Genomic DNA, 26,381 nt, shown 5'->3' on the forward strand with positions numbered 1-26,381 from the left:
GAGAGAGAGAGAGAGAGAGAGAGAGAGAGAGAGAGAGAGAGAGAGAGAGAGAGAGTTATAGTTTGTATTTCTTTTGTTTGGTGCATTAAGAAAGATCTGAATTTTGTGGTTTTTAAACGATTAATGCACATTTTAAGTGGTATAAATAACATGTAGCTTTTCAATGAAATTTTCAGAAATGAGTTGAAGAAACACTCTAGTAATCATAACTGAAGAATGGATGGTTCCCTATGCTGAACGGAAGATAAAACTATAATTTAAAACCAGCGTTACTCATTTCTCCATTACTTATTTTCATGAGCTCCAGAAAACTATTAGCTTCTGCATTAGAGGAAGAACTGATAATTTACATGACCCCTTTCATGAGTTGAGCTATTCTAAATCCAAGTAATATTTCACATTAACTTTTTAGCTTTACACACGTTTCAATATAGTCCTTTGGTATTCCTGAAATTAAACAAAAAATAACTTTGGTGATTTGTCATTCTGTTTAATACTGTTTATTCTAGAGTTAGTTACTATTCATATTTGATTTTCAAATCCATCAAAACAAGTCCTGGAGACTGCAGGACACAAACACAGCTAACACTTCTCAAGAATGGCACCTCTGATGCTTGTTAATCCAACAAAGTTTCACCATTTAAAGCATTTTTGGAGGCCTTACTTCATGCAAGACTTCTTTATAAATACATACAAATGAGAGGTAGAAAGGTGCACGCAAAGTTTAAGGCCAGGTTTTTCCATATGTGTTCAATTTAGATGTGTTTACATCTTGGTTTGCCATTTGACCGGTCTTCCAGGGAAGAGTCCTGCCTTCTCGATAATAAACATTGATAAAACAGCAATAAAACTTGTAAAATGCCATTACAGGGGTCCCATAAATGTAAGATCGCCAGTATAGTTTGAGGATTTACACCTAGTGTTTTTCCCTTCACGGAGGCAAACATGTGCAGAGTCACTGTAATAACCCTTCAGAATCAGATAATATCCTGACAGCTCACTTTTGCTGACAAAAGCATCCTGGGCAGGAGCCAGGAGGCCCAGGTGCACTGTGTGATGCCAGTATTTAATGCGATCTAATATCAGAATGATGCTAGTGCGAGAAAACACTCAGAATAAACTCCAGATAATAGCATGGACAACCACCCTTAGCAAAATTGCTTGAGCTCACCATGCTGTGTGCTTTGTATTACATTTTCCTGTCAAGTGGCAAGACTCACGGGGAAAAGGACCTCCCCAATGAACCCCTCCCCATAACCTTGGATAAGGATCTATAATATTAAGCTTTCATATGATAATAGCAAATGAAGGCTTTTATGAAAAATTGCTGACTGGTCAGGAAAGGCCTAATCAGATTGTGGCTGCAGACACCCAGGAGGTGGAGAAACTGCCTGTGACACCCTTCTTCCCCCACCCCTTTAGCAAACTCAGAAAACTCGACAAGATGGGTGAGTCTGAGGGAATTTATCTTACATGAATTTCCGATAAAGCCCGAGGGGCTGTTTTATAAAATGCGAAGGTGGTGGTGGTGGTTTAATAAATGCTGGGCCACCTGAGGCACTTTCATTAAAGGCTCTCTCTAGACAACATCACAATGCTTGCATTCTCGGCCCCTGCCCCCTTGAGATGACAAGTGTTCCCTCTTCAGCGAGAGTCCATATTGCATGTGACGGTACGAAGAAAAGGATTTGAGGTGCCTTTGGGTGCTCAGACTAACTATAAATCCCTCTATGGTTGCAAAAAATTGTTCCGGCATATTTATTGCCCTTTGTTTAACTGCAAATTTTATTTTGAAAAGCTGAAACGAAGAAAATGGAGATATTCTAGAGGTTTGCTGAGTGGACTTGGCAAAGGTTAATTCTACATTATGACATCAGCTAGAACCACAGCCATGGTGTGAAACAATAAAATCAACTTTTAATTTCTTAAGCAGCTGTTTAGAAAACTGCCAAGACAGTTGACAAGATGCGGAAGGATTCCACTTCCGTAAGTAATACAAGGTTACTGTTAGCGAATGTCAATGTGATCACTAATGTCAGTGAACGCATTCGCTAGCCATAGAGGAGCAGGGGAATGATGAGCCTCACGGAGGCTTCCGTCCATTTCGGGGGACCTACCATCTGTGTAGGCTTCTCTGCGCAGATGTCCTGGCTGGTGTTTCTGTTTCTTGGCGGGTCTGGCTTTCTGGATGACAGCAGCACTCATGTTGCTGTCTGTAGACACGGGGCTCGTGGGCCTAGGGCACTGAGAGCCGTGGAAATGGCGGCGGCCTGAGGAGGAAAGCCAGAGGCAATCATTAAATTCCAGTGTCGCAGAAACAACCAAAGCAAAACACTCAAGCTGGAAAAAATTCCCAATTTTAAAACATACTTCATACCCACCAAATGAGCTGTCCCCTCTATGTGTGCTGACTGCAGAAACTACCATGAAAGAGCTGTTAGGCTTCTGCATTTTGTAAAAACCACAGGACTTTTATTCTGCTAAAGTCCCCATCGTCTTTACATAAGGAAAACACTGCGATTACTTTTTTCAACTATCATCACTAAAATGTTCTTAAGAGTGTTATTATTTCCTTGCATCATATATTCAATGACTGTTGCTTTTTCAAGAGGAAGAATCGGATTCCTTAACAAATCCATGTTGTAAAAAAATGCACTGCCTTAATTATACCCTGTTTTCAATTAAGTCTGTATATGGCATTCTTTGAAGGTAGAACCCTGATAACTTAGCACTCTTGGGCATTCTCTTTGTAAGCGAGTGCTCTGAAATTCATCCAGCTTACGTATGTAGTTCCTAACCAAATGTACTTCCATGCTTTTTCTGCCTCAGGATATTTGTCAATCCTCACTATTCAGTGGCCCCTCCAAGACTCCGGTGTGTGGATGTTGGTTATTTTTGGAGCGACCACATTGCCAGGTCATCCTGCGAACTTAACCTACAAAGCAGACATGGCTCATTTCAGTGTCACCAATGTCCCTTGGAAAGATGACATACTATAATAGGTACAATGCGCATCATCGAAAAAGGCAACGGAAGGCTTCCAGTGCCGTGCTGACCTACAGTATTTGCCTTCTAGAAACTCTACGCATAAATCCACTGCTTCTTACTGAACCACAAGGAACTTCAGACAGACTCGGAAATCAGATACATCCTCCGGCTAGAAACGAGGGAAGCCACATTGGTTGAAATCAACACATTTAAAAGTGCTAACTGAGGCACATTAAATAATGGACCTTAATGCAGCCAAGTGAGAAGCAATGTGATTGGGTTATCCATTCATATTAACTTCAAGTCACATGATAAGCACCCCCATTTCTTGAGAAGGATATTGTAATAGGCAGAGGCCAGTGCATGTTTGGTTCATTATAATTATGAGCCAAATGAAACCAGAACTGCCACTAAATTACAATACGATAAAATATTAAACCCAACTCTCTTTAGCTATGATGGAGACTATTACAATTAAAGCTACATCTCCATGAAAACAGAGAATTAGAGCTGAGATGGAAATCATTATTCATTCTATTGTATAAGGCCATCTACTGCTCAAAGACCCTGAGGCAGAAGGTCGTTTACAGATGAATTTTCAACGTTATTCCTATGTTTCGTTGAGTTAATGAGCTGAAACGTGCCATTAAAGCAATCTGAAAATAGTGGTTTGAGATGCTTAATTTCATGTACTTATTTTTTTTACAGAAGATTAAGAGCTATGGTAAAACATATATATATAATTAGATTTTATTTATTTATTTATAAATTTAATTAGGTTTGCATATATTACTACATTTAGCTGCTACTGGGAAAAATTATATTCAGTTGATTTTTATAAAACATAGGGCTGAAGTGAGTAGATATTCTGTGATAATGTGTTGATAAATATTAGACATCTTTTTCTGCACAATGAATAATATATGTGGTTTTGTACTTTAAGTAAAACATCAATGAATATATTTTATACTAATAAAAAGTAATGACCAGTACACTATCTCAACAGAGTAAAAGATCCTACCAATATGACAGCCACTAAAGTATGAAAATTAAAACAATAGGCAACAGTTATTGACTTGTAATGATCTTTTCTTTTCCTGAAATATGTTCATTTCCTTTTGATCATATTGTTTCCCTCAACTATTTGTGTTTTCTTGGCTACCAGAAATGTTGACATACAGACACAGTATACACACACACACAATACACACACATCCATGCAGAATACACATAACACAAGAGCACACATACAAACACATTCATGCACAATACACAACACATAGAGATACATACAAACACATTCAAGCACAACACACACACACACACACAAACACATCCATGCACAATATACACATACATAAGCACACACATACACACATACATACTGATTCTACACAAAGACCATATGGTATTTTTGAAATTTCAATTATTTTCCTTCTTATGCTGTTCCCTCTCTAAGTAAGAATTAAGTAAAAATGATCTAAAAATAAGTGCATTCATTACACTAGGCTATAACAATGATGGGGGGAAAGGGAAAAATAATATGCATTTATATTAACTTGTTCTTTCAACTATTAGTAATAATATGAAACATTTATGCTTTAAGATACATGCACATTTCAAATATCTGTCCAGTTTAACTGATAAGAAGCATTATGGTTTCAGTCTGCAATATCCTTCCACAGACTTTCATATCGAGTGCAGGTTCCCGGGCTGTACTTATGCTCTGGAGACTGTGGTACGTTTATAAACTAGGGCCTGCCTGGCAGATGTGGGTCATAAGAACCAGGCTTTGAAGGTTAGACCTTTTGCTGGGCCTAGCAGGATTCTCACCCCCATTTGTCCTGCAGTGAAGGAAGCCACAGAAACCAGTGCCTATCAGGAACCGAGCCTGCCTGTCCTGCCTTCCTCCTGGAAAGAGCGCACCCAGCTTATACCAGGAGTCAAAGTATCACACTTCCCTCCAATGGTGCTTCCTTCAGGAACTGTGATCATAGTCATGTAGGGAACCTCTACATGCTGATGTAGAGGTGAAGGAGCCATTTCCCAAAGGTTTGAGCGTTCCAACTGATTATTTCCTCATTTCTCTTACAGAAGTGCTAATTAAATGGAACTATCAAAATGAATTTCATTTTAGTGACTTTATGCATAAAATCTATTTATATTATGTACATAGTAACACAAAGTTCATTTTATTGAATATATTTAAACCTTAGAGAAATTTTGTCAGTTGCCTAAAAAGTATTTGCATACATGCAGAAATATAAATATGTAATATTTAATGTAATTTAATGTAAATATATATGAATACATTTGCTATAGTTATCATAACTGACAGTATAGACAGTTTCTTCTCCATCATCTCATACAGAGTTTATGAAATAAAAGTTAATACACTATTTTAAAAGTCTTAGTAACAACAAGGAAATAATCAAACCAAGTCATATTTTTGAACTTTGCTTCCTGTGGGCACTAAAATAAGAAGAAAAAAACCCAGAGGATTTTTTTTTTTCACACAGGACACAGGATGGGGACACTGTTAGCAACAAAGACACGCATCTCTTGGTGAAGGGTGTGCAGGACTCACCAGCAGCATCCTGCATTTGGCGCCGAGCGACTTTCAGGCCAGCATACTCTGCCGCTGCAGCGACTGCCTGGGCAAAATCAGCATCAGTGAAAAAGGAGCCATCAGATGAACTGACACTGGAGCGCCCACTCGAAATGTTGTCCTCTTCTGAGGCTGAGCCCCAGCCATTGATCATGGACCCAGTGACAGAGCTCTCAAGGTCCCCAACACTGGATGCTGGGGTCTGCTCAAGCCCACGCAACAATAGCCTTCTAGTTTGCATTTTGGCAACTTCCATGTCAGCTTCGTCTTCCTCCTCTTCTGGGGCATCTGTATCCATATCTGAGACGAGAGGCCCCGAAATGTAGCCATAAGTATGAGGTGGGGAAATTGGCCGAGGTGGTGGAGGAGGACTCACAGGCTGCCGTCTGTGGAAAGATGGAGAGGAACAGCTCAGGACACCGCTTAAGACACAAAACACGAAATAATGGACCCGGAAGCTGAAGTTCACCATGGCCTAGCATTTTAGTTTCTCTTCCTGTCACGGACATAAAATACTCTGACAGAAACAATGTCAGGGAGAGGAGGTGCATTCTGACTCACAGCTACAGTCCAGCATGAGAGAGAAGTCACGGGATATCAGGGCCTTGAGGCAGTTGGTGACACTGTACCCAGCAGGAAGCAGAGGGAAATGGACACTGCCGACCTAGCTGCTTTTCTTTATTTATACCATCCAGGGTCACATCCATGGAATGGTAACACCCATAGCTGGGGAGGTGTTCCACCCTAATTAGTGAATCGAGATACCTGTCCCTCCCCGCAACAGGCCTATCGCCCAAGTGTTGCAGGTGTTTCTAATTTCTGCACATTGACAATAAGAACTGGCGCATATGGTCTATTATTTATTCAAGTCAAAATAAAGATATTCAGTTCTCCAAATCTCATGTTTGTTCATTTAGTTATGTTCACTTAAAAAAAGGGGTAAGGGATAATCCTTATTTGGGGTCACATTGTATTTGTGCTAAAGACTTTCTAATATTCCCAACTGTTTATTATTATTAAAGGTAATAACATTGTATTTGTGCTGAAGACTTTCTAATATTCCCAACTGTTTATTATGATTAAAGGTAATAACATTGTATTTGTGCTAAAGACTTTCTAATATTCCCAACTGTTTATTACTATTAAAGGTAATAAACATTCGTCTTGAAACAGTTTGTTCTACACACATTTTTCTTCTCTTTTCTTTATTGCTACTCCTAACTATTCAGAGCAAATGGAGTCATTCATCTTGACAACATTCAGCAAAAATTCATATGATTAAAAAATACATATTCAGCATATGCCATAATTGCTTTTAGACTTTATTCTATTAAGAAAAGCTATGAGATCCAAGAACAATTTTCTCCGATTTAATCACTTATGAGTTCCACTAAAGGTTATGAACTCTTTTTAAACTCTCCTGCTTTTTAGTGTTTCATTACATATCTGTTCAAGCTTAACTGTATTCTACCCTTCAACAGCGATGTTCAGCTGGGCAGGCTTGTATGGATGTAGCCACTTGACTGTTCAATAGAATTAATGCCATTTATTCTAAAGTCTCAGAATTTATTATGAATCAAAATAAGAAAATACTATAATACCACACTTATAAATAATGGGTCCTAGCCATTTGTCCAGATGAACACCATTTAAAAGTAAGTCTTTCCATAATCCACAGTGAGTTTAATATGGCTGAGATGGTGGCAATCATTTGGACACTAATGGAAAGCAACATTGTACAAAGAGAATGGCTTTTTTATTTGGAGCATGCCCACAGAAAAGGAAGACACAGGCTTCTTCATGGAAAAGTCCTGTGTAGTGATGCCTCTCCAAGCCAGGTGGAAGAGATAAGGTAACGGAGGATGTCAAGTGCGATGATCCAGGGTAGCAGCTCATCAAATTCTACACTCTTCAGAAGAATGACTACTAATTCTGACCAGCTGAGAACCGCCGGTAGAAGGCAGCTGTCATCAGGATCTGACATGTCACATGGCAACTCCACGACATGGGCAGCTTCAAGAGAGGATACATGAGTGCTAATTCACATGAAGATATGGTGGGACTGTCTAGAGACGCTCTCTCAGAGCACAGTTCTCATTACTAAAGCGACTTAGAGGCAGTGCGTCCCCTTCTCCATCATAACAATGCTCATTGAGTAAGATGAGATGGAAGAGGGTCCAGTGCTGTCCCCTGAGGAGATGAGCTGGCATTTGCTGCTCACATTCTCTCCTTTCCCTCAGGACTGGAAGAGGCAGGAGGACAAGATGAAAAGTCATGGCAGTGATGAGCCACTACTCCACGCCACCAAAGCCCGCTACAAAGGATGTCTGGAAATGGACGATTACTGTTTTTAAATGAACAGAGCTGGGTCTGAAATGAAAGGTAAGCAGACAGAGAGATACCTAGCAGGTGGTCAGTTCTCCCTATGGTCAAAAATCACCTAGGGTTCTGATGTGGCTCTGTACTATAAAGAGGGAAAAGTAAGTTCAACGCCACACCATTTACAGTGTGGGCTGGCCGTTCTTTGAAGTAAGCAATTTTCTGCTCTGGATCCCAATAAACGGAGACACCTCAATAAACTTTCTTTATTACTTAAAATTGAACGCTATAAAAGAAATCATTTTGAAATACCACAGTCAACTCACCAAGACACTGGCCAGCCATATTTTACGGTGTTAATTAATTCTTGTAACTTGCTGGTTTGTTTTGTTATCATTTTACACAAAAGTATACTGAGATTCAAAGGCTGCAAAGTTCTTATAGTTCTTCTATGTAAGTTTGGAATTGAAAGTGTGTCCTATTTCCCAGGCTACAACTTTCCTTCTAGGAATCATACTGGCTCCTCCCTCCACCTCATATTTTTTAATATAGGACAAGGACAGACATTTTAAAAATAGATGTGTAAAGAAAAACAAACTGAGAAATGGAAATTAACACATTATATAAAAGAATTATATGCATATAAAAACATAATATTACATAGAGTAAGCATGTCTTTACATATTTGCATATATATAGAAATATATGTATGTATGTATATATATATATGCACACACAAACTACACATATGCATTCCTACAATATAGGGGATTAGTTTTCATTTCTGGGTGGGTTTAATTTATCTGCGTGTGTGGCACTAGAAGAAATATGAAAAATGTGCCAAAGCTGAAGTTATTTAAAAGATTAAAATGGATAATTGCTTCAATGTGGAATGTATTACACACAGAGAAGGAAAACCATTGTTCAATTTGGAGTGTAATAAAACTGTGTACTTAAAAGATAATTTACTGCCTTTGTCAGCGTTCATAGCCACAAGAGCAGGCAACTTTTGTTTCTTTTTAAAGACATGTTAGGGTTTTAAGCACAAAGGGGACAGTTTTGACCATCAATAAATGGCAATAAATTGTTGTGGAAACGCTAGCTCCGATGTGAAAGGGTGCCAATACTGTTGTGCTTGGAGAATTTGCATTCTGAAGAGAGAAAATACCTTCATGTTAAACAGGGGCTGGTTTGTTTTTTTTTTTAACTACAAACCACGCAAATTCCGAGAAAAGGCAGAAAAATTTATTCAAACCATCTGTAAATAAGGCCAGCCCAGGGAATGTGTGATAAACATGTACAGTTTGAAATATGTAATATATTCTATTGAAAAACAAAAAGCTATTTCAGGATGCTGCGTGCACATGGGGCTTGTCGCAAATGAACCTCAACCCTCTCGATTCTTCCCCTCAGGGGTTTCAGTGTCTCATGAAATAATGTACGTGTATATGTCTGCAACTGTCTGCAACCCACAGCACTCAGGGCTGCTGCAAAAATGATGCCCCCATAAATATGTTCCGGAGGAAGGGGAGAGGGTCCATTAATGTAGGAAAGCAGGTGTAGCCACAGCTCACCATTCAACACTTACCAACCCAGGCACAAACAGGAAAACCTCTGAGATTTTTTTCAAATGCTAGCATTGCATAAATGTTCGTGTAATTAATGATATCCTATTTTTAGAAAGGAAATTTAATTTTGCTTTGTCACTTGAATTTCTTTTTCTCCCAAGAATACTAAGTTCAAGCTATTTATATTAAAAAATACAAGTAAATTTTCTAGCCCATATGTGAATTTTATTTTTATTGTTCAGGACATTTTTGTTAAGTATTAACTGTAACAAGGCAGCATCACCTAATATCTTTGAAACAACAGATGTGAATGAAGTTTAAACACATTATTTTTATTGTAACCAACTAAAAAAAATGGCAATTCCCACTTTACTGAGTCTTAAATATAAATGGAATATCTTGGAAATACACTGGAGAAATTATAATATTTATAATTCAAGTCTCTCTCTCTCTCTCTCTCTCTCTCTCTCGTGTGTGTATGTGTGTGTGTGTGTTGCACATGGAGCCAAATGACAATCTTGGTATTACTCTTCAGGCAATATAGGTTATGTTGATGTCAAAACAGGTTACCTTGGTTGGCCAGGAGTCAGCTTATTCCTGTCTCTACAGGGACAGGATGACAAGAGGAATCCACCATGCCTAGCTTATTTTTATAATTCAAATTTGCATGGTAAGGATTTTACCAACTAAACTATCTCTTCAGCCCAACAATGTAAGCCTTTAAATTCTTACTAAATTTCATGATGTTATAATGCTTTGAATTCTAAACTTTTCTTAATATATATCATAGCATTTATATATGTCTTTAATCAATAGGCATAAAGTCAATGAATACATGAATTTTAACATTTACTACACCTATTACAATAAATGTACTAGATATTTAAATCAATGAGAACATTACCAGCAAAAAAATTAGAGGAAATATTTTATATTTTAAGACAAATAATAATTTTAAATCATATATAACAAACATAGGCTAAAATTTGTGTATTTTAGACTGTTTTTTAGTATGCTCATAACAACCTCCTACTCCAAATTATCTTTTAAAATGAGACTCGGTTAGTCTCCCATCAAGAAAAAGATTTTCATCTTGTGTCTGGATAGACCACATGAGTTCTTTGAGCAATACAATACAGCAGAAGTTAAGGATTACCCCCGGTTCTCAATGTGGTCCTATTGGGCTGACAACTTTCTTGCCTTGACTTGAAGCCAGCTGCCACTGCAAAGCTCTGATTTTCTGAGACTCTATGTTATGAGAAGCCTGGTCTATGGGGTGAGAACCTGGAGGAGAATATTAAGTGGCAACAGAGAGAAGCCACAGAGCTCTGAGACCTCATGGGGTATGAGATGAGAAACAAGCCACTTGACAGGAAAGCTGAACTGGAGATGAAGATTGCACAAGAATTTTTTCAGAATTCCTGACCTGTGGACACCATAAAATGGTTGTGCCAGTGACCAAAGAGTTTGTTAAACAGCTAGAGAAGAATGAAATTCAGCATTATATTATGAATTCTGGTGAATAAAACAGACACAGCAGCTCAATTATGCATGGAAGACACAAACAATAAATCACATGCTCATAATGCAGTATTAGAGATGTCCCTTGAAAGAGGTTGGATAGGATCAGGAAGTGTCTAAATTCATATTGAGGTTACAGGAAAATGGAGTTTGACATTCATTCTTGAATCTAAAGAACACATAAGTGTTAGGAAGATATGATGGCGTTCTACAACGAAGACTTAGAACATGCAAAGATCTTGGGGTGAGCAAGAATAGGGTTCAGTCCTGAGGTGAAAGAAGCGCCTGACGACAGCAACCGCTGTGACCATGGGTAAGGATGAAGTAATTGAAGAAGAGGTCACAGATGGTCCTGACTGCTCTCTGGGTAATGCTGCCTCTGTTTTCAGGGAGATGGGAAGCCACTGAAGGACTTCAAGCAGTCTGAACTGCAGGAAAATGCCTGAGCAGAGTCTGCAGCAGGAATTCTGACTGAACAAGGGGCAACTACATACAACAAGACCATTCAGTGGACGTGGCAAGGACGTAGTCGAGGGGAAAGGCTGCCAGAAGAGATAGAGTACATTAGGACTGGTGTCTGTGGGTCACTTGTAGTACCATGCCGGAGTGATATTTAGGTAGTAAAAGCTTTCAGGAAAACAAGTACTTGGATATACGGGCATACAGGATATAAAATGAGATCTGTAGAGACATAACTATCACTAATGCGTGCAACAGCAAAGAAGTAGCGGGGTGATGCAAAACAGAACACATCTGTTTGACAGACATACAGAGAATAAAGTAGAGGCTGCATTCAAGATTTAACTCCAGATGAGATTCCACCATTGTTCACTCACGGAAAAGGAAGACAGAATGTAAACACCAACATTCGGGAACAGGTTAAACAGATTACAAGATACATTTAACACCAAAATGTCTACGTTAGAGATGATCGCTGTAGAACACACACTGCAACGGAGATAGCAGCTTGTGAAAAAATGCTAACAGATGGTACGGAAAGAAATGAGAAAATATGCAGAGATAAGGGCTTCTGCAGCTCCTTTTTATGTGGATAACTATCTAATTTATTTTCTGATGTTGTAAAATAATTACACCATTTCCTCTTCCCTTTCCTTCTTCCACCTCCTTTTTACTGAACCTTTTGACATGATTACATAGATTACTGTCACCTTTATAATTTCTATATTGCCCAAAGTGGACCTTTATTTTGAAAATGTCTATAATAAACATATAGAATATGATTGTTACAAAAAGCAATAAGCACTATTAATTTTTTAAAGTGTGTTTTCATTGACTTTGTCAATGTCCAGTGTTCAGTCTAGCAATGCTGCTGGAAATCAAGTTTATGTACCTCATGGCCTGAATATAATAGCTCTCAAGGCATTCAGTATAATGCAATTGTTTTTCAGTTCGGGTATTTAAATGCTTTTCCCAACTATAAAGTTTCTCAATATCAAATAGTAGAAAAAACACCGAAAATTCAAAGACTCAGGAATTCTCTTCTCAAAGAGTCTTTAATTCAAATAGAGGAACAGATACAAATGCCAAAGCAACAAGCAATCCGATTAGCATGACAGCACAGGTATGAAGAAAGCTTTGTAGAAAGCATGAAAAAAACTGCTCACTCTTCCACCCTGGCCTCAGGGACCAGAGCAGAAGAGGTGGAGAGGCTGTAGGAGCCAAAGGATAAGGGAGTTTCCTGTGAGATTGTAGTATTCTAGGAATGCTAGAAGCTACCCTGAGATCATGCCAACGTGACTGCCTAAAGAGGAGCTGAACAGGAGGACATCAGTGGACATTCTAACTTGGACTGGGAAAGCTAAAGAGGCCTCAGCCCTACATAAAGAAACACAGGAAACGAAGGAGTGTTGAGAGCAAAAGAAATAGTCTTTGCTGGGGAAGAACACACCATTCGATAGTCAATACCAAATGGTCAGCCCTGAAAATGTACATAGAGAGACTGAGAAGGGCATATTTATGTATTCAGAAATATATATGTATGTACATCTACATACACACATATACATATATATGCATACACGCATATTTGCATATAACAACAATGAATGGGAAAAGAGGGTATGGATTTGCAGAAAAGCAGGAAAGAATATATGGGAGGATTTCAAGGGAGGAAGGAAAGGAGAAATGACATAATTATATTATAGTCTCAAAAAAAAGAGACTAATTTAAAGGAAAAATGTGGCTTAGTTTTCCCCAGGCAACTGGAGGACAGCATTGGAGAGGGGGAGTGGCCAGACTCACAAGGCTGAGACATAGTAGGCTGATCATTCTACAATCTACATAAGACAGCCACTAAGCTCAAGAAACGTGAAAATATTGTAATACTCAGGAACAAAGTCGGGAATGGCTAAGCAAATTTGACAGCTATCAGAATATAAGTAGTGGGTCAATCATTTCATAGGGTGAAGATATCATATGTTGACAACAGCCTGTCCCAGACACTCAACTTTCATTATCTTACTTGATTCCCAGAACAACTCATAAAATGCTGTCAGGCAGGAAGCTTGAGAGGGATAAAGTCTGGGCGGCAAAGGAATGGAGCAAAATAATACAAGCAGGATACAGAGAGCTAAGGTGTGAATGGGAACCCCGGAGGTGGAAGTTAAACCACAAGTAATGGCGGGAATGAGAAGAGAGGGTTCAGGGGAAGAAACTTTCAAAGCCTCAGAGTTAACAGTGAAGTCAGGGATTGGAAGAGGACAGGGAGGTAGGGTCAGGATAGAGAAAATGGAAGTCACTTTTGTTTCAAAGGAATGTGGAAAGGATTACGAAGGGAAGGCAAGAGGACAGGCTAGGCAAAAGGTGGTGTGGGGACCCACATCTGTTACTCCTGTAGTAGGGAAGTCTGGAGAATCAGCACAAGTTCACTGCCAGCCTGGGCCATACACAGAGATCCGGTCTCAACAGAGCAAAATATAAGCAAGTAACTGAGTAAACGAACAAACCACCACCAGCAACAAAAGAAATAAAAAGGCCGTGGTTCCATAGGCAACCCAGAGAGGTGTAGCTAGGCAACAGGAAATTTAGGTAATTTTAGAGAATGAAAGAATTGCTGAGGTACCCCAGAACTTAATGGTGTCTATCAGTGCCTCATTTGCTTTTAATAAGAATAGCAGAGATGGTCTGTGGCCTTAATAGGGAAAAGAGATGCCTTATTTGTTCTCAATCTTCATATAGCTGCAAGGATTAATACTATAAATTTACATATATGGTGACCCAGTTCTACACAGAGATCTCCATCATTCATAAGAAGGTTTAAAATTTTCCTTCTATAGAGACAACATGTCATTTACATTTACTTAATAAGCACTGTAAATTGTGTCTTAATCTACAGGGTTAAATTCAAGCAGCATATGCTAGAATTTGCTTTATTCACGAATATTGAATGAAAATCTTCTGAGGCAAATAATGTGTGCAGTTTCAAAGGAATCAGTAAAACCACAGATACATAACATAATGTGTCAAGGTCAATACAACAGTACAAACAAAATCATTAACGAAAAGAACTAACAAGACACAGTAATAGTTTTTCTGTGGTAGAAATGACATGCATATTCATTGTATATAATAAAATGAATTGTTGGAGATGCTCAATAGGTTAAAAAACCATGCCTGGGCATGCATATTGATACTCACACTTATACACTTATACACACATGTCCGATTTGTAACCTGGACAGAAATATTCCAGCTCAATAGTTACACCAAAATAAAGACATCTAAAGCCAACATAAAATAAATATACCAACCCTGTTACAATGATATTTTGCTGGACTTCAAATGACAGGAGAAAAGTCTTTTTTCTGCACACCAAAGAGCTATGTCATCCATATATAAAAAAATTTAGAGCATGAAACACTCACCATCAAAAACACAGGACTCACCATGAGACAGGTGCTCATGAATATAATTATCATAATCACAGGTGAACGTTTAGGCACATTATCTTCCAGTTACCAGTTCATGGGGGTCAGTTCAGCTAATGTGAGAATCAACAGTGTTATTGGTGTGTCCATTCATTGTGCGGGATGCTAGCCCAAGCACACGTTTATGTGACTCAAAAATTATTGCATGGTACAGCATTCAACAACTATCTCTGCGGAGCAGAAATCCTGATTGGCCAGCGAGGCAGCTAGAGAGAACATACCTCCTTTCTGGCTGGTGGGCCATGTGGCCAATGTCCTCTGGACAATCCTGTAACATGGGCTGGAGTTCCTCCTGGGGCGAAGGGGTGAGAGTAGCTGTGGACTGGTGGCTATAGGACACAGCCGCTGGAGAAGAAGCAGCCCCCCGTACCGGAGGTGTGGGGCCTCTTTCATCTTCCTCCTCTTCTAATTCATCCTGCTGCAAATACATCCTTGCGGGTGGCACAGGACATGGCATTTCTTGGTCATAGCTACAACAAATTATAAGAATGTGCATGAGACTCTTTGTATTAGAGAGTGCTGGCACCAAATTCCATTCAGATCTGTAGGTTCTGGGTCTCATTCAGGAATCGTTATGAAGAAACAGCTCATTGGTAGAAGTGATCACAACATACGATAGATAGCATAGTTTAGGAGTGAGAAAGTCTTACAAAAGGAAATAGCTTTGCATAGTTGTTTCAGAGCATCTCCAACATCCTTGGGACCTTTTGGCTCTGTCATTCATAGGTCCTTTAGGAAAAGGTGGAAAAGGTGCTGCCAATGGCCCAAGCTGATGTTCTAAGCAGGGAGAAACCCTTCCGAAGGGACTCAAGTCATTTAGTCTAGCACCACCCATGCTTCCTCTGACACTACAGCAAGTATTGGTTCTTTCGTTGGATACGAGACTGGTTGGTTTGTAATTAGGGTTTTGAATGCAAAGCACAGTGGCCGTGAGCAATTTTATCCAATCTTTTTATCCAAGATAGAGTTGCGATGGGCATCAGGATGAGGACAGGGAATGCAAGCGCTCTTCTCGCTCTTGCCCCAGGGCACTTGCATTCACTTCGACGGCAAAGAAAGATCATACTGCATAAGCTGTATACTTCTTATTTTCTCTCCCTTTCTTTTTTTCTTTCTCTTCTATTTCAGAGAGACCCCAGTTCCTGCTTTATAATCCAGGCTACCCTCAGTCTCAGAATCTGGTTGCAGCTTCCTTACCATGGGGATGATAGGGGTGTACCATGAAGCTGCTTCTGTAAGCCCCCTCTTTACTAATATTCCACTGCCTGTTTGACTTCCCTCAATCCGAAGAGCTGATGCTCAAACACTGTGGTGGTTTTGTGTATTCTTTTCCTTTTTTCATTCGAATAAGTTATCCTTTGCCCCTCTTGCCTATGTTACCTTTGTTCTCAAGAAGCACGGCAATTTGTTCTCATATCTAGATATCTTATAGTGTAGTCTTCATATTTTTCTCTCTTGTGCATCAAATCATTCTCCAACTCATCTTTTACCTCTCAGCAAGAACTCCATAGTCTAGTCCTTTGCCTGTGTTTGCTGTCTGTGCCACTGCACTAACCTTTCAACCCATCTCTTGGCTCCTGATAATTCCTCTCTCCAGCGTCTTCAGTGGCTCCAAATTTGCAAAATAAATTGTGCAGCACTCAGAGATAATTCATTTACCCCAAAGCAATAAACTATTCTTTCATTGCTTAAACAATATAGAAGACACAGGCCAGATACTCAAGTATCTGATGATCTGGTCTCCAGCTGCCTTCCGAGCTTCCTCCCTCCCTCCCATGTGTTTCCTGTTAGCTCTCCAGGAGTCCACATCTCTGTGTGGTCCCCGTGTCCATAAAGCCCCGTCTGCTATTCAGAACCCTCTCCTGTGTCAAGATGGCGAACAACTGCCATTTGATCAGAGAGCCTTCATCCTTCCCATTCAAAACCATCTTCTTCGGGGGCGGCACTGTAATGCCTAAAGGTTTTGTTTTATTTTTTCTTTCTTGCTATAAACTTCATGTTAATAGTGTGTGCGTGCGTGCGTGCGTGCGTGCGTGCACACGTGCGTGTATGCACTAAGCAGTAACTACTGTAGAAAAGTGGCTGGGACAGAAACCTTTTAAAAACAACCGCTGAGCAGATCTTTGTTACTCGCACATTCCGTGCCTGCAAATTTACTGACTCAGTAAAATTTATATATAACTGCAACATCGGCCTGGGTGACATTTTCATGGTCATTCCCACATCTGCACAGAGGCCCAAATCAAGCCACCTGTTGTGTATGTTCCCAGCTGAGGTTAAAAAAATGTATAAATAACATGGCCTGCTTTCGGAAGTTCATGTTTACACCCTAAACAAACACCCTCCTAGCAGCTTTTATAGCTCCAAGCTTCTTTATTAACTTCTTTCATGTCTTTTGATTTTTGCACAATATTGTTGATTTTCCTACTTGTTATGACACCCAATAGAGGTGCCGAAATACCACGGAACTAAGGAAGGTGACGGGCTTCATGTCCCTTAGAGGTGACTATGCCCAGAAATGATCTAGTGCTGTTGGCTGTGGGTATCACATTGGGGAAGAAGAGATGTTAACTAAAGTATATACTAAACAAAATGCCCATAAAACATAAGGATACACTGACAAAAATCATTGCGGGGAGGCTCTTAGGAACTCCTTCTTCTCTGGGCATTCTTTTCAGTAATTGAGCATCACCAGCATAACTGTTATATATATGATATTTGCCTATAAACATTTTCTGTATAAGAACTTAACTTAATGAAATATTATTAGGAAACAGAAAGATGGGGCTTTATTTATGGGCAGAACTGAAACTGTTAATACTTTTTTTTTTTTTTTTGAGGAGAACAAACTAATCAAGCCCTATTTCTGTTATTTCAAGTCACTGAAAAGACTGTATGTTCAGGTAAATTACACTTTCTGGCTGTTTAAGTCTTGGTTAGGAAGTTTCTCCTTTGATGCCAATGGTGAGGCCGCTTTTTATTTTGTCTTGTGTACCATGTCCAGTGATAGATTCAAGAAAGGGTAAACAGCACACTTGCTTCTTAAATTTTACCATGCAGTGTATTTATACTAATAAATGCTTTCAGAATCAGCTTTGCAAAATTTAAATTTTTAAATAAACTGTTTACAGCACAATGTAATATTATCAAAGAGTGCTTTCCAGTATACTGTGAGGTGTATGGATTGATGCAATGGTTATAGGAAAAATTAAGGTGACAAGGCCATGGGTGCATTCTGAGAAATCCATTGCTAGGGAACATCATCGCGTGCACATCATCGCATGAACATCAGCGTGCACTTTTGCAAACTTGCATGTGACCCGACACCCCACTTCTCAGCTCTGAAGTCTGCTATACTTAATACAGAAGAGAACAGAAGCAATGTATTTGTATTTCCAGAGACACCGAAGATAGAAAACGTATAGCCGGGCGATGGTGGCGCACGCCTTTAATCCCAGCACTTGGGAGGCAGAGGCAGGTGGATCTCTGTGAGTTCGAGACCAGCCTGGTCTATAAGAGCTAGTTCCAGGACAGGCTCCAAAACCACAGAGAAACCCTGTCTCGAAAAACCAAAAAAAAACCAAAAAACAAAAAACAAAAAAAAACAAAAAAAAAAAAGATAGAAAACGTATAGTGGCCAGGCAGTGGTGGTGTACGCTTTTAATTCCGGCAGAGGCAGGAGCGGGGACGGGGGCAGGAGCATTGGTAGGGGTGGGTGGGGCAGAGGCAGAGGCATAGGCAGGAGGATCAAGGCTAGCCTGGTCTACAGAGCAAGTTCCAAGATGGCTGGCTCTACACCGAGAAACCCAAAATAAGTCCGATGAAAACACTATTGGACAGGGATTTTTCTGATCTATTATTATCTTATGGGGTTAACATCATATAATATGTTTTGACACAGACTTCAGTTGTTCTATGAGTATGTAAATTTATTTGAAATATCATGAAATCATGTATATATGGTTTCATGCACGAGCTTACATGCATACACACTATTTTAATACATGCATACACATATGTGAGTAATTAGATCATGTGTATACATACAATATGTATGTCAAAGAAGTTTCCTAAAACTTAATTAAGATTTGAGGCAGCCCTAGGGAGAGCTTCTCTACGTGTGCATAAGAAATTTTTTAATCATTAATTCATATTTGTGATTTCTCTGAGGAGGGCCCGTAAGTCCTTCTGTTTGACTTAGAGGCTGGTGTCTGTGAACTTGAGTAACCTCCTTCGGCAATACAGGTGAGCCCCCGCTTGTCTGCTGTGGAAAACATAGGTGGCACCTCTCACCGGGACAGCCCCCTTACCTTTCATCTACGGACAGGCTGTATTCTTCACTGTTGCTGTGTGGGGGAGGATGCGCCGGAGGAGGGGGAAGCAAGTCTGCCCAGTTCATTCCGCCCTGCTTGGGTGCCTTTGGTGTCCGCGCCCCTTTCTTCTGTCCTTGACTCCCTAGAAAAGAAATAAAATACACGTCTTTTGTTTCTGACTCTTACATTTTATTTTCCAATTATTAAAGGTTTTAATATTTTCTGCTACTATTTTACAGTTCATCACACACACACACACACACACACACACACACACACACACACTTTTCTTCATTAAGCAAAACCTGATACAGGAGGCCAAATACTGCCAAGTTCAACTGCCAAGTACACAGCAAAGGAAGCAACATAAGCGTAAGTGAATTTTACAAGCCATATCATTAATAGCAATCTTCCTAGAGCAATTAATTGCATTATGGATTATCATCTGAAACAAATGAGCTGTGGACATATTTTCTGGAGTGCCTTTTTATTATTTAATTGCTGAATCCTAGAATACAATAAAATGCAGATACGATCTATTAGTGTTCTACTGTAGCATTAAATCACTGAATATATATAATTTGTACTTGTCCATTGCAATGTTTCAGACACAATGAGATTGCTCATTTTCCTGGGGAAGGAGAGGTAGGGTAAGATAAATTGCCAGAAGAACTAATACATTTAATGACAAAAGAAGGAAAAAAGCGCATCTTAAAAAAGTATTTTAACCACTATTTCTATAAAATTAGGGTTAATAATAATAATAATAATAATACAAAACTGGTTCACTTAACAGATTTCAGATTCATGCGTATATTATGAGCCCTGAGTCTGTAATTGTTTTTTTCCCAGATGAGTCCCCAGTATCACAGAATTACTTAATTTTTCCTTATGACTCCGAAACAAGTCCCATGGGAGATGAAGCAGGCCTTAGCTTATTCAATGAGCCTTTAAAATGGTTTTAAGTTCCTTGGGACTTTTCAGGCACAGGAACTGTTTGTCACGCTAGCTGTGCTTGGACTGGTCTGTTATTGCATACATTGTGGGTGGAGAGGCAGCTGTTCATCATAAACGGTGACTATCAGGCTAAGGCCTGTGTGCATCTGTTCTCTTACACCTTCAGCTGCCTGCGCTGGAGGACCATGGGCATGTGTGACGGAGGTGACTAACCCCGGCCTTCCTCTTCTGCATCTATCTTCCTTAAGAACCGTCTGCCCTAAGATGCTCAACAGTGCAGTCCTCCCCTGAATTTCATTTATGAACTTTGCTCTCCTCCACCTTTAAGATTTGAAGGTTTCAAATCTTCAGTATCCTTTCATCAAACCCCCATAGAATAACTAATGATCACAGCAGCTTCAAGATCAGGTATCTAACATGGCGAATGGAGAGGCCAACTGAAAATCAATAACTTAGAATTATGTTTTTCCCTAATCATATACGGTTCCCTCTACAAACAGTCAAGAATTCCCAGATGAAATGGCATATAGTAACAAAATCCTTAAATATTGTTTATGATTTACCCAAAAACGGATTCTTGAAATTTTATTCAAAACATGGAGCTTTTTCACTTTGAAGAAAAGGAAAAAATATGTAACACTTTGAAAAAAAAGAATATTCAGTATAATCTGAAAAAAATCTAGGTAAAGGATCATTTCTGAGTGCCTTAAATTCACTTAAGAACCTTTCTGGCAAGGCTAGAAAATGCCACACCATTGTGCCTCGGGTAAAGGAAGATAGGAAACAGCATATGTGAGCATCATTACAGAAGAGGGCAGGGCCACTCGGCACAAAGACCCTAGCAACAACTCCTGCAGTTGCCAGGAAGCTCCATTCTTCCCTGTCCTGGAGAAGCATGCTCCACTTACGATCAATCGCTCTGTTCTCATTGTGGTGTGACTCGCCACATGTTAGTTCTAATAATGAACCGCCTTTAATTACAAAAACAGGACTTAACTGCCAGCAAACTCCCATCTGCAGCCCTATCAGGAAAACAGCTGGCAGGCAGCTGCAGCCGCACCCAGACCCACAGGGAAGCATCGCTGTGGCTTCTGTGGCAGGACAGGCTGAGACTGGGAGGAAACTTCCTGAGCTTTCCAGCAAGAACAGGATCTTAGAGAGACCGTGAACTATGAGAGGTTCCTGCCACCCCTCCAGCCCAGATTACTGTTTCTCAGGCTTTCTTCTCCTAAAGTGCACCAAGTGGTAACTTAGCAAATTAATCACAAGTGTGCTATTTGGGGCTATGTTTTGGCTAAGGGAAGAAAAAGAAGTTTCAGCACCTTGAAACATTATTTTATACTTTTGACCTTGCTAAGACTCAGTAACAAAGAAGGAAAAACGAGGCGTGGTATCTGATGCCAGGTAGGACAGGGGCTGTTTATTGGGCAGTCACTGCTTTAAATTGCAGATGAGACCAGCGTCTGCAACAAAGTGATGAGACACTTCAGTACAGAAACTCATTAGCACTCCGTTCATCATTTCTCTCCAAGAGAAAGGCTGACACTGTGTTTGTACTTACCAGATGTACTACTGCCCCGATCTGAGCTGTTGTAAGATCCTCCTGTATTCTGGTCATAGGACTGGTTGTACGGAATGGTTGGGGGGATTGTGTCATTTGCCCGATAATCTAGACATTTCAGGTAGAAAAAAAAATTGTTTATTTCCGCTCAGTTATTGCACATTTGTTTGGTTTATATTTCTAAGTAATGGAAGAAGCCAGCTGGATCATGTCCTAGTCTGGTTTGATTTTATTTTTTCTCTTCAGATTGCCAGGGCAGAGAAAAGGCTTCTTCTAGTTGAAGCAGACACATACATGTACGTACTTTTAAAATGTAACTCCCTCCCTCCCTCTCTCAGCCCCTCTTTCCTCCCCCTCTCTGTAGAGCAGAGGTATTGTAAACTAAGACGGCTGCCACCTGCATGCAGACATAACCTTTGTTCGTTCTCTTAGGCTGCCTCTCTGTGTAAGTACACCAAGACTGTGCTTTATAGTCTAGCTTCAAACCATAACGTATTTAGCAGATTAGCTACATACCCAACTCTGGTTATATAGTAACAGAACAGAAAGATGTCAACAACATGAATCTAGTAAATGTCTAGATCCAGCCCAGCAATGCTTCTTGCTTGGGCAGAGGTGACAATGTAAACCCATAAGCCTGCCACTGAAACATGAGACCGCACTAAATTCGTCAGTCTGTTTGCATTCCAGAATCTTTACTATCTTTTCACATGCTTAATTTGCAAATGAGCAGAAGTTCGAAACTATTTATACACAGAACTTCTAGACCTTTCCAAGGCTCACAGTAAAAACACACAACATGGCGGAAAAATGAGAGAGGAGCTTGAATGACCAGAGTGAACCCCACGACTGTGGAAACTGTCCTATCCCTGTCAGTGATTGTCAAGAGCTTCTGCAGGAGCGTTAATGCATTTCATTAAATGGGGCTATTATATCAATCAAGTGCTTCCTTAAACTTGGGAAAATGTTAGATGACTTTATTATGAAATTAAAGCGCATAGCATGGATTTAATCAGATGAAATGCTTAAATTACTCGTTGGTAATCTCGAGGTGTAAGCCAAGAAAATAAATCCTTGTCTCTAATTACTTACAGTAAAAATGCATCTTTCACCTGTCAACTCGCACAACATGGTCCCATCTATTCAAATGAGAGCAATCTTGTTTTTCACAGAGGTACAACTCTGCAATTCGCACTATTATGGCAGGAGCCTGAAGAACTACAGAGGAATCAAGTACCTGTCTCCTCCGAGCCACACATCACAATACGGAGACATTCCCCGCAGGCCATACAACAGCATTCCGGTGCTTCCAGTTAATATGAAACTCAATTTATTTTAGGTTCTATACCGACAGACTTCAATCAGGTCAACCACAGAAATTTAGGTCCTAGAATTATGCATTATAGCAGGCAGAGGAACCACACGAAGTGATACAAGAAATTGAACCACTTCTCCAGTTCGAGTTTAATTTAATTATTTTTTCTTCAGTTTGATATAAAAATGCCATTCGTTTATATGACCATGTATTCGCAATTATCTTCCATCCTCAAGTGGAAAGGGTGGAATAGTCTATTTATTGAGAATGGGAGGTATTGTGATAGCTCTACATCTGCCTTATGAATAAAAGATCGCATGTCCTAAGCAATCCCTCACCTACTATTAAATTTAAATTAATCTTGAAACCATTTGAAAATACTTATATATTATTATAAAATCAATTTTCTGAGGTTATTGTTGTGCTAATTAACTCTTTGACACTGGAAATTTTGCAGTCAAAGAAACAAGAATCATTTCAATAATCAAAGGAAAGATTTGGCGTGGTAGTCATAGAACGGTTTTCAGCACAGTGACAAGAGGAACAAATGCAGAACCCTTCACCTTCACCTTTGTTCAGCTTGTTTTGCTCCATGATGTTATACTGAATTGGCGCCACTTCCTGTTTCTGCTGACCCGGAGGTTTCCAGTGTTTCTCGCTGGAGTCCCCGCCGCCATTGTTCATGTTGTTGCTGAGGTTTGCTGGGATGAGCTGCGTAGTGGCATAGGGAGTAGGCTGCCCTGATGGATTGACAAAACGCCCGTCCTTCAGATTTGGGCTATTGAAGGTTTTCATCTCATTGATTTTGTTACTAAGGTCCACATCACCATAAACAGTTGACTCAGGGAGCATCAGATTTGTTTGTTTGTTATCCAGTTGGTTGTTATAATTTGCTATACAATCAGCTACGTGCAATGAAGAGGAAAAGGAAAAAGTCATTCCGCATGGTTATTCGTGTTAAATTGTTTTTTCCTAAGAAGCTTCCTGAGTTATAAAGAAATTGGTCCATAAAGTACAAGTGTACCTAAGATGAACAGAAGGAGTGAAATATTCACACGGGCTTTCAAAGAAAACCAAACTTTGAGGAAATAGGAATATTCATGTTTTTGAGTAGGAACCAAATAATTTGGAACCTCTGTTAGTGTCATGCATGATCCACTTTCAAATAGCTTTCCTTGACCAACTCCATTAGTAGGAATTACACTACAACAACATATAGATACATACAGATCTGTATTATCTCCTTCGCATTTCCTGGCCTCAGGTTACCGACCTATTTGACACTTTTGAAACAACAGAACTAAGCAATGAGATAGGGACTCAGGCCAGAGGCAAACACAGCTTCTAACTGTATTCTCCAAGAGCTGGTGTTTCAGTGTTTTAGGAAATGCTTCTATTCAGAGCTAAGGGGAATAGGGAGAAGTAATAATAAACAGTGCTCAGGAGGATTTTATCACTATCAGAGAAGGATGCTACCTAACCGTTGTTCATGGTTTCATAATGACACCCCATGAAGTCTAAAATGACAATAATCATGGCAAAAGGAATCATGGTCAACAGGGTCATTTAATCAAATAAAGACAGAAGTAATATCTAATATTTCCAGCATCTCATTTCCAAGCTAAAGTCTACCGCCATGAGATAATTAGAAACTCAATAACATATATATGTATATATATAAATATATTTAATGTCTGAAGTTCAAACTATTAAGACAGCAGGAAGAGCTAAACTTATACTTTAAGCTACAACATTTTAAATTGAAAAGTTACCATGGAGAAGTAACGTTATTTTATTCGTGTTGCTCAAAAGTGGCACCAACACTAACAGGTTTCTTGGAGAATTAGCTTTCAACGGTACATCTTTAAAAGTGGAAATTAACACACTTGCTACTTACAAGATGATCAGGAACATAATGCAATTTCCCTCTCCTACCGAATTCAACCACTCTGCCTATCTGTTCTACACCATGGATGCTCCGTTCATCTGGCCGGGAGTAATTCCATCTTTAACTTCTAGCCATGAGGCTTCTCGTAGTAGTAGAAACACAACAAAGGCAATGTGGTTGTGGAAACCTCATTATGTTTTGGCAATCTTTCTATATGAGTTTTATGAAATAGGCTGTTTCTAATCTTGCCTCTCTTTTACCCTACCCTGGCAATATGGCATTCGCAGGTCTTTATAGGCTGCCCCCATTTATTTACACCTTCCTGTTGGTGTTGACACTGTCTTTTATTTAGGCTTGTGGGTTCTCAGTCTAGGTCATTAGAGCATGGAGCTCTGGTGGACACAGACTTGTCACATGGATAAGGACCATGTACACTCAGTGAATGAGACCAAGGATCACTTTAAGGGTAGACACAGAGATTGCCGTTTGATTTTTCTCACAGTTTATAGCATATTCATCTACAGCCCGCTCGCTCTGTCTTCCTTTTTAAGCCCATGCTGTTTTCTGCTTCCACAGTCATGCCTTTCCGTTCTTTACTTTAGTAACTAATTACTTTGGTTTCACGTTCTGTGACTATTGGGACTAAACCTTCCTTCCTTATCTTGCAAATTCCACACCCATTTGTTCTACTCTGGTGTTTTAGGTGAAGTTTATACAACACACAATAAACATAGGCAGGTACTGCTGCCGTGTGTTCAGATGTGTGTACCTCAATGAGTACCCTTGTAGCATTAGGATTTGCTTTTCCATTATTAACTCTGATTTAAAAATTCAGTTCATCAAAAAGTTTTGTTATTACTGTTAGTGTTAATCACTGTTATTGCCACTAAGAATCTGTTTTTTTTTCCTACAGATTCTTTGGCCTTTAAATAGTCATATTAAAAAATAGAATTATAAATATTTTTACAGACTTTTCCCCCTATTCTATAATTTGTTTATTCTGTTCTCTGGAAATGATGCACAGAGAAGTATGAACGTTTAGGGATGGATAAAATATTGGACCAAGTTGGATGGTTATGTATTTATGACTTCCTAAAGTTGCTGACCAGTTTCCTTATCATTCAGAAAGGACACATGGCTGTTTCTGGCTAACTCCTCGTAAGGCTAACAGGCTTTCAGCTCTAGCTGTGTCCCTAACCTGGGCGACTGTAGGTTGTCAGGTTGCTGTCGCTGTTCCCATTGCCTGTGCAGCAGTTGATGGAGCAGTCATTGTGATTGTTGCCAGTGTTGGGCCACGTGTCTGCCAGCCAAGGCTGTGTGGCAGGCTCACTAATGTTGAGAAGTCCTGGCCTAAAGGAAAACAATGCAGAAAAGCAAGAGATTAGGACTAGAAAAC

General features: G+C 39.6%; 1 protein-coding gene across 12 annotated transcripts in view; it reads right to left on the minus strand.

Annotated features, from left to right (window-relative positions):
• The window catches only part of Robo1 (roundabout guidance receptor 1), a 1,008,058-nt gene that overhangs the window by 13,544 nt on the left and 968,133 nt on the right, over nt 1-26,381 (minus strand). For 5 of the 12 annotated variants that reach the window (XM_026786907.1, XM_026786911.1, XM_026786893.1 and 2 more), the window contains 7 exons: nt 26,184-26,335; nt 23,661-24,002; nt 21,783-21,890; nt 19,262-19,406; nt 15,173-15,421; nt 5,576-5,982; nt 2,118-2,270 (listed from right to left, as the gene is read on the minus strand). In XM_026786907.1, coding sequence (XP_026642708.1) covers nt 2,118-2,270; nt 5,576-5,982; nt 15,173-15,421; nt 19,262-19,406; nt 21,783-21,890; nt 23,661-24,002; nt 26,184-26,335 — 1,556 coding nt within the window. The remainder of the gene's footprint in view (nt 1-2,117; nt 2,271-5,575; nt 5,983-15,172; nt 15,422-19,261; nt 19,407-21,782; nt 21,891-23,660; nt 24,003-26,183; nt 26,336-26,381) is intronic. The other 7 variants (XM_026786900.1, XM_026786904.1, XM_005345227.2 and 4 more) reach the window with 3 other exon arrangements.

The sequence above is a fragment of the Microtus ochrogaster genome, chromosome 2, assembly GCF_000317375.1.
Source record: "Microtus ochrogaster isolate Prairie Vole_2 chromosome 2, MicOch1.0, whole genome shotgun sequence".
Taxonomy (NCBI): Eukaryota; Metazoa; Chordata; class Mammalia; order Rodentia; family Cricetidae; genus Microtus; species Microtus ochrogaster.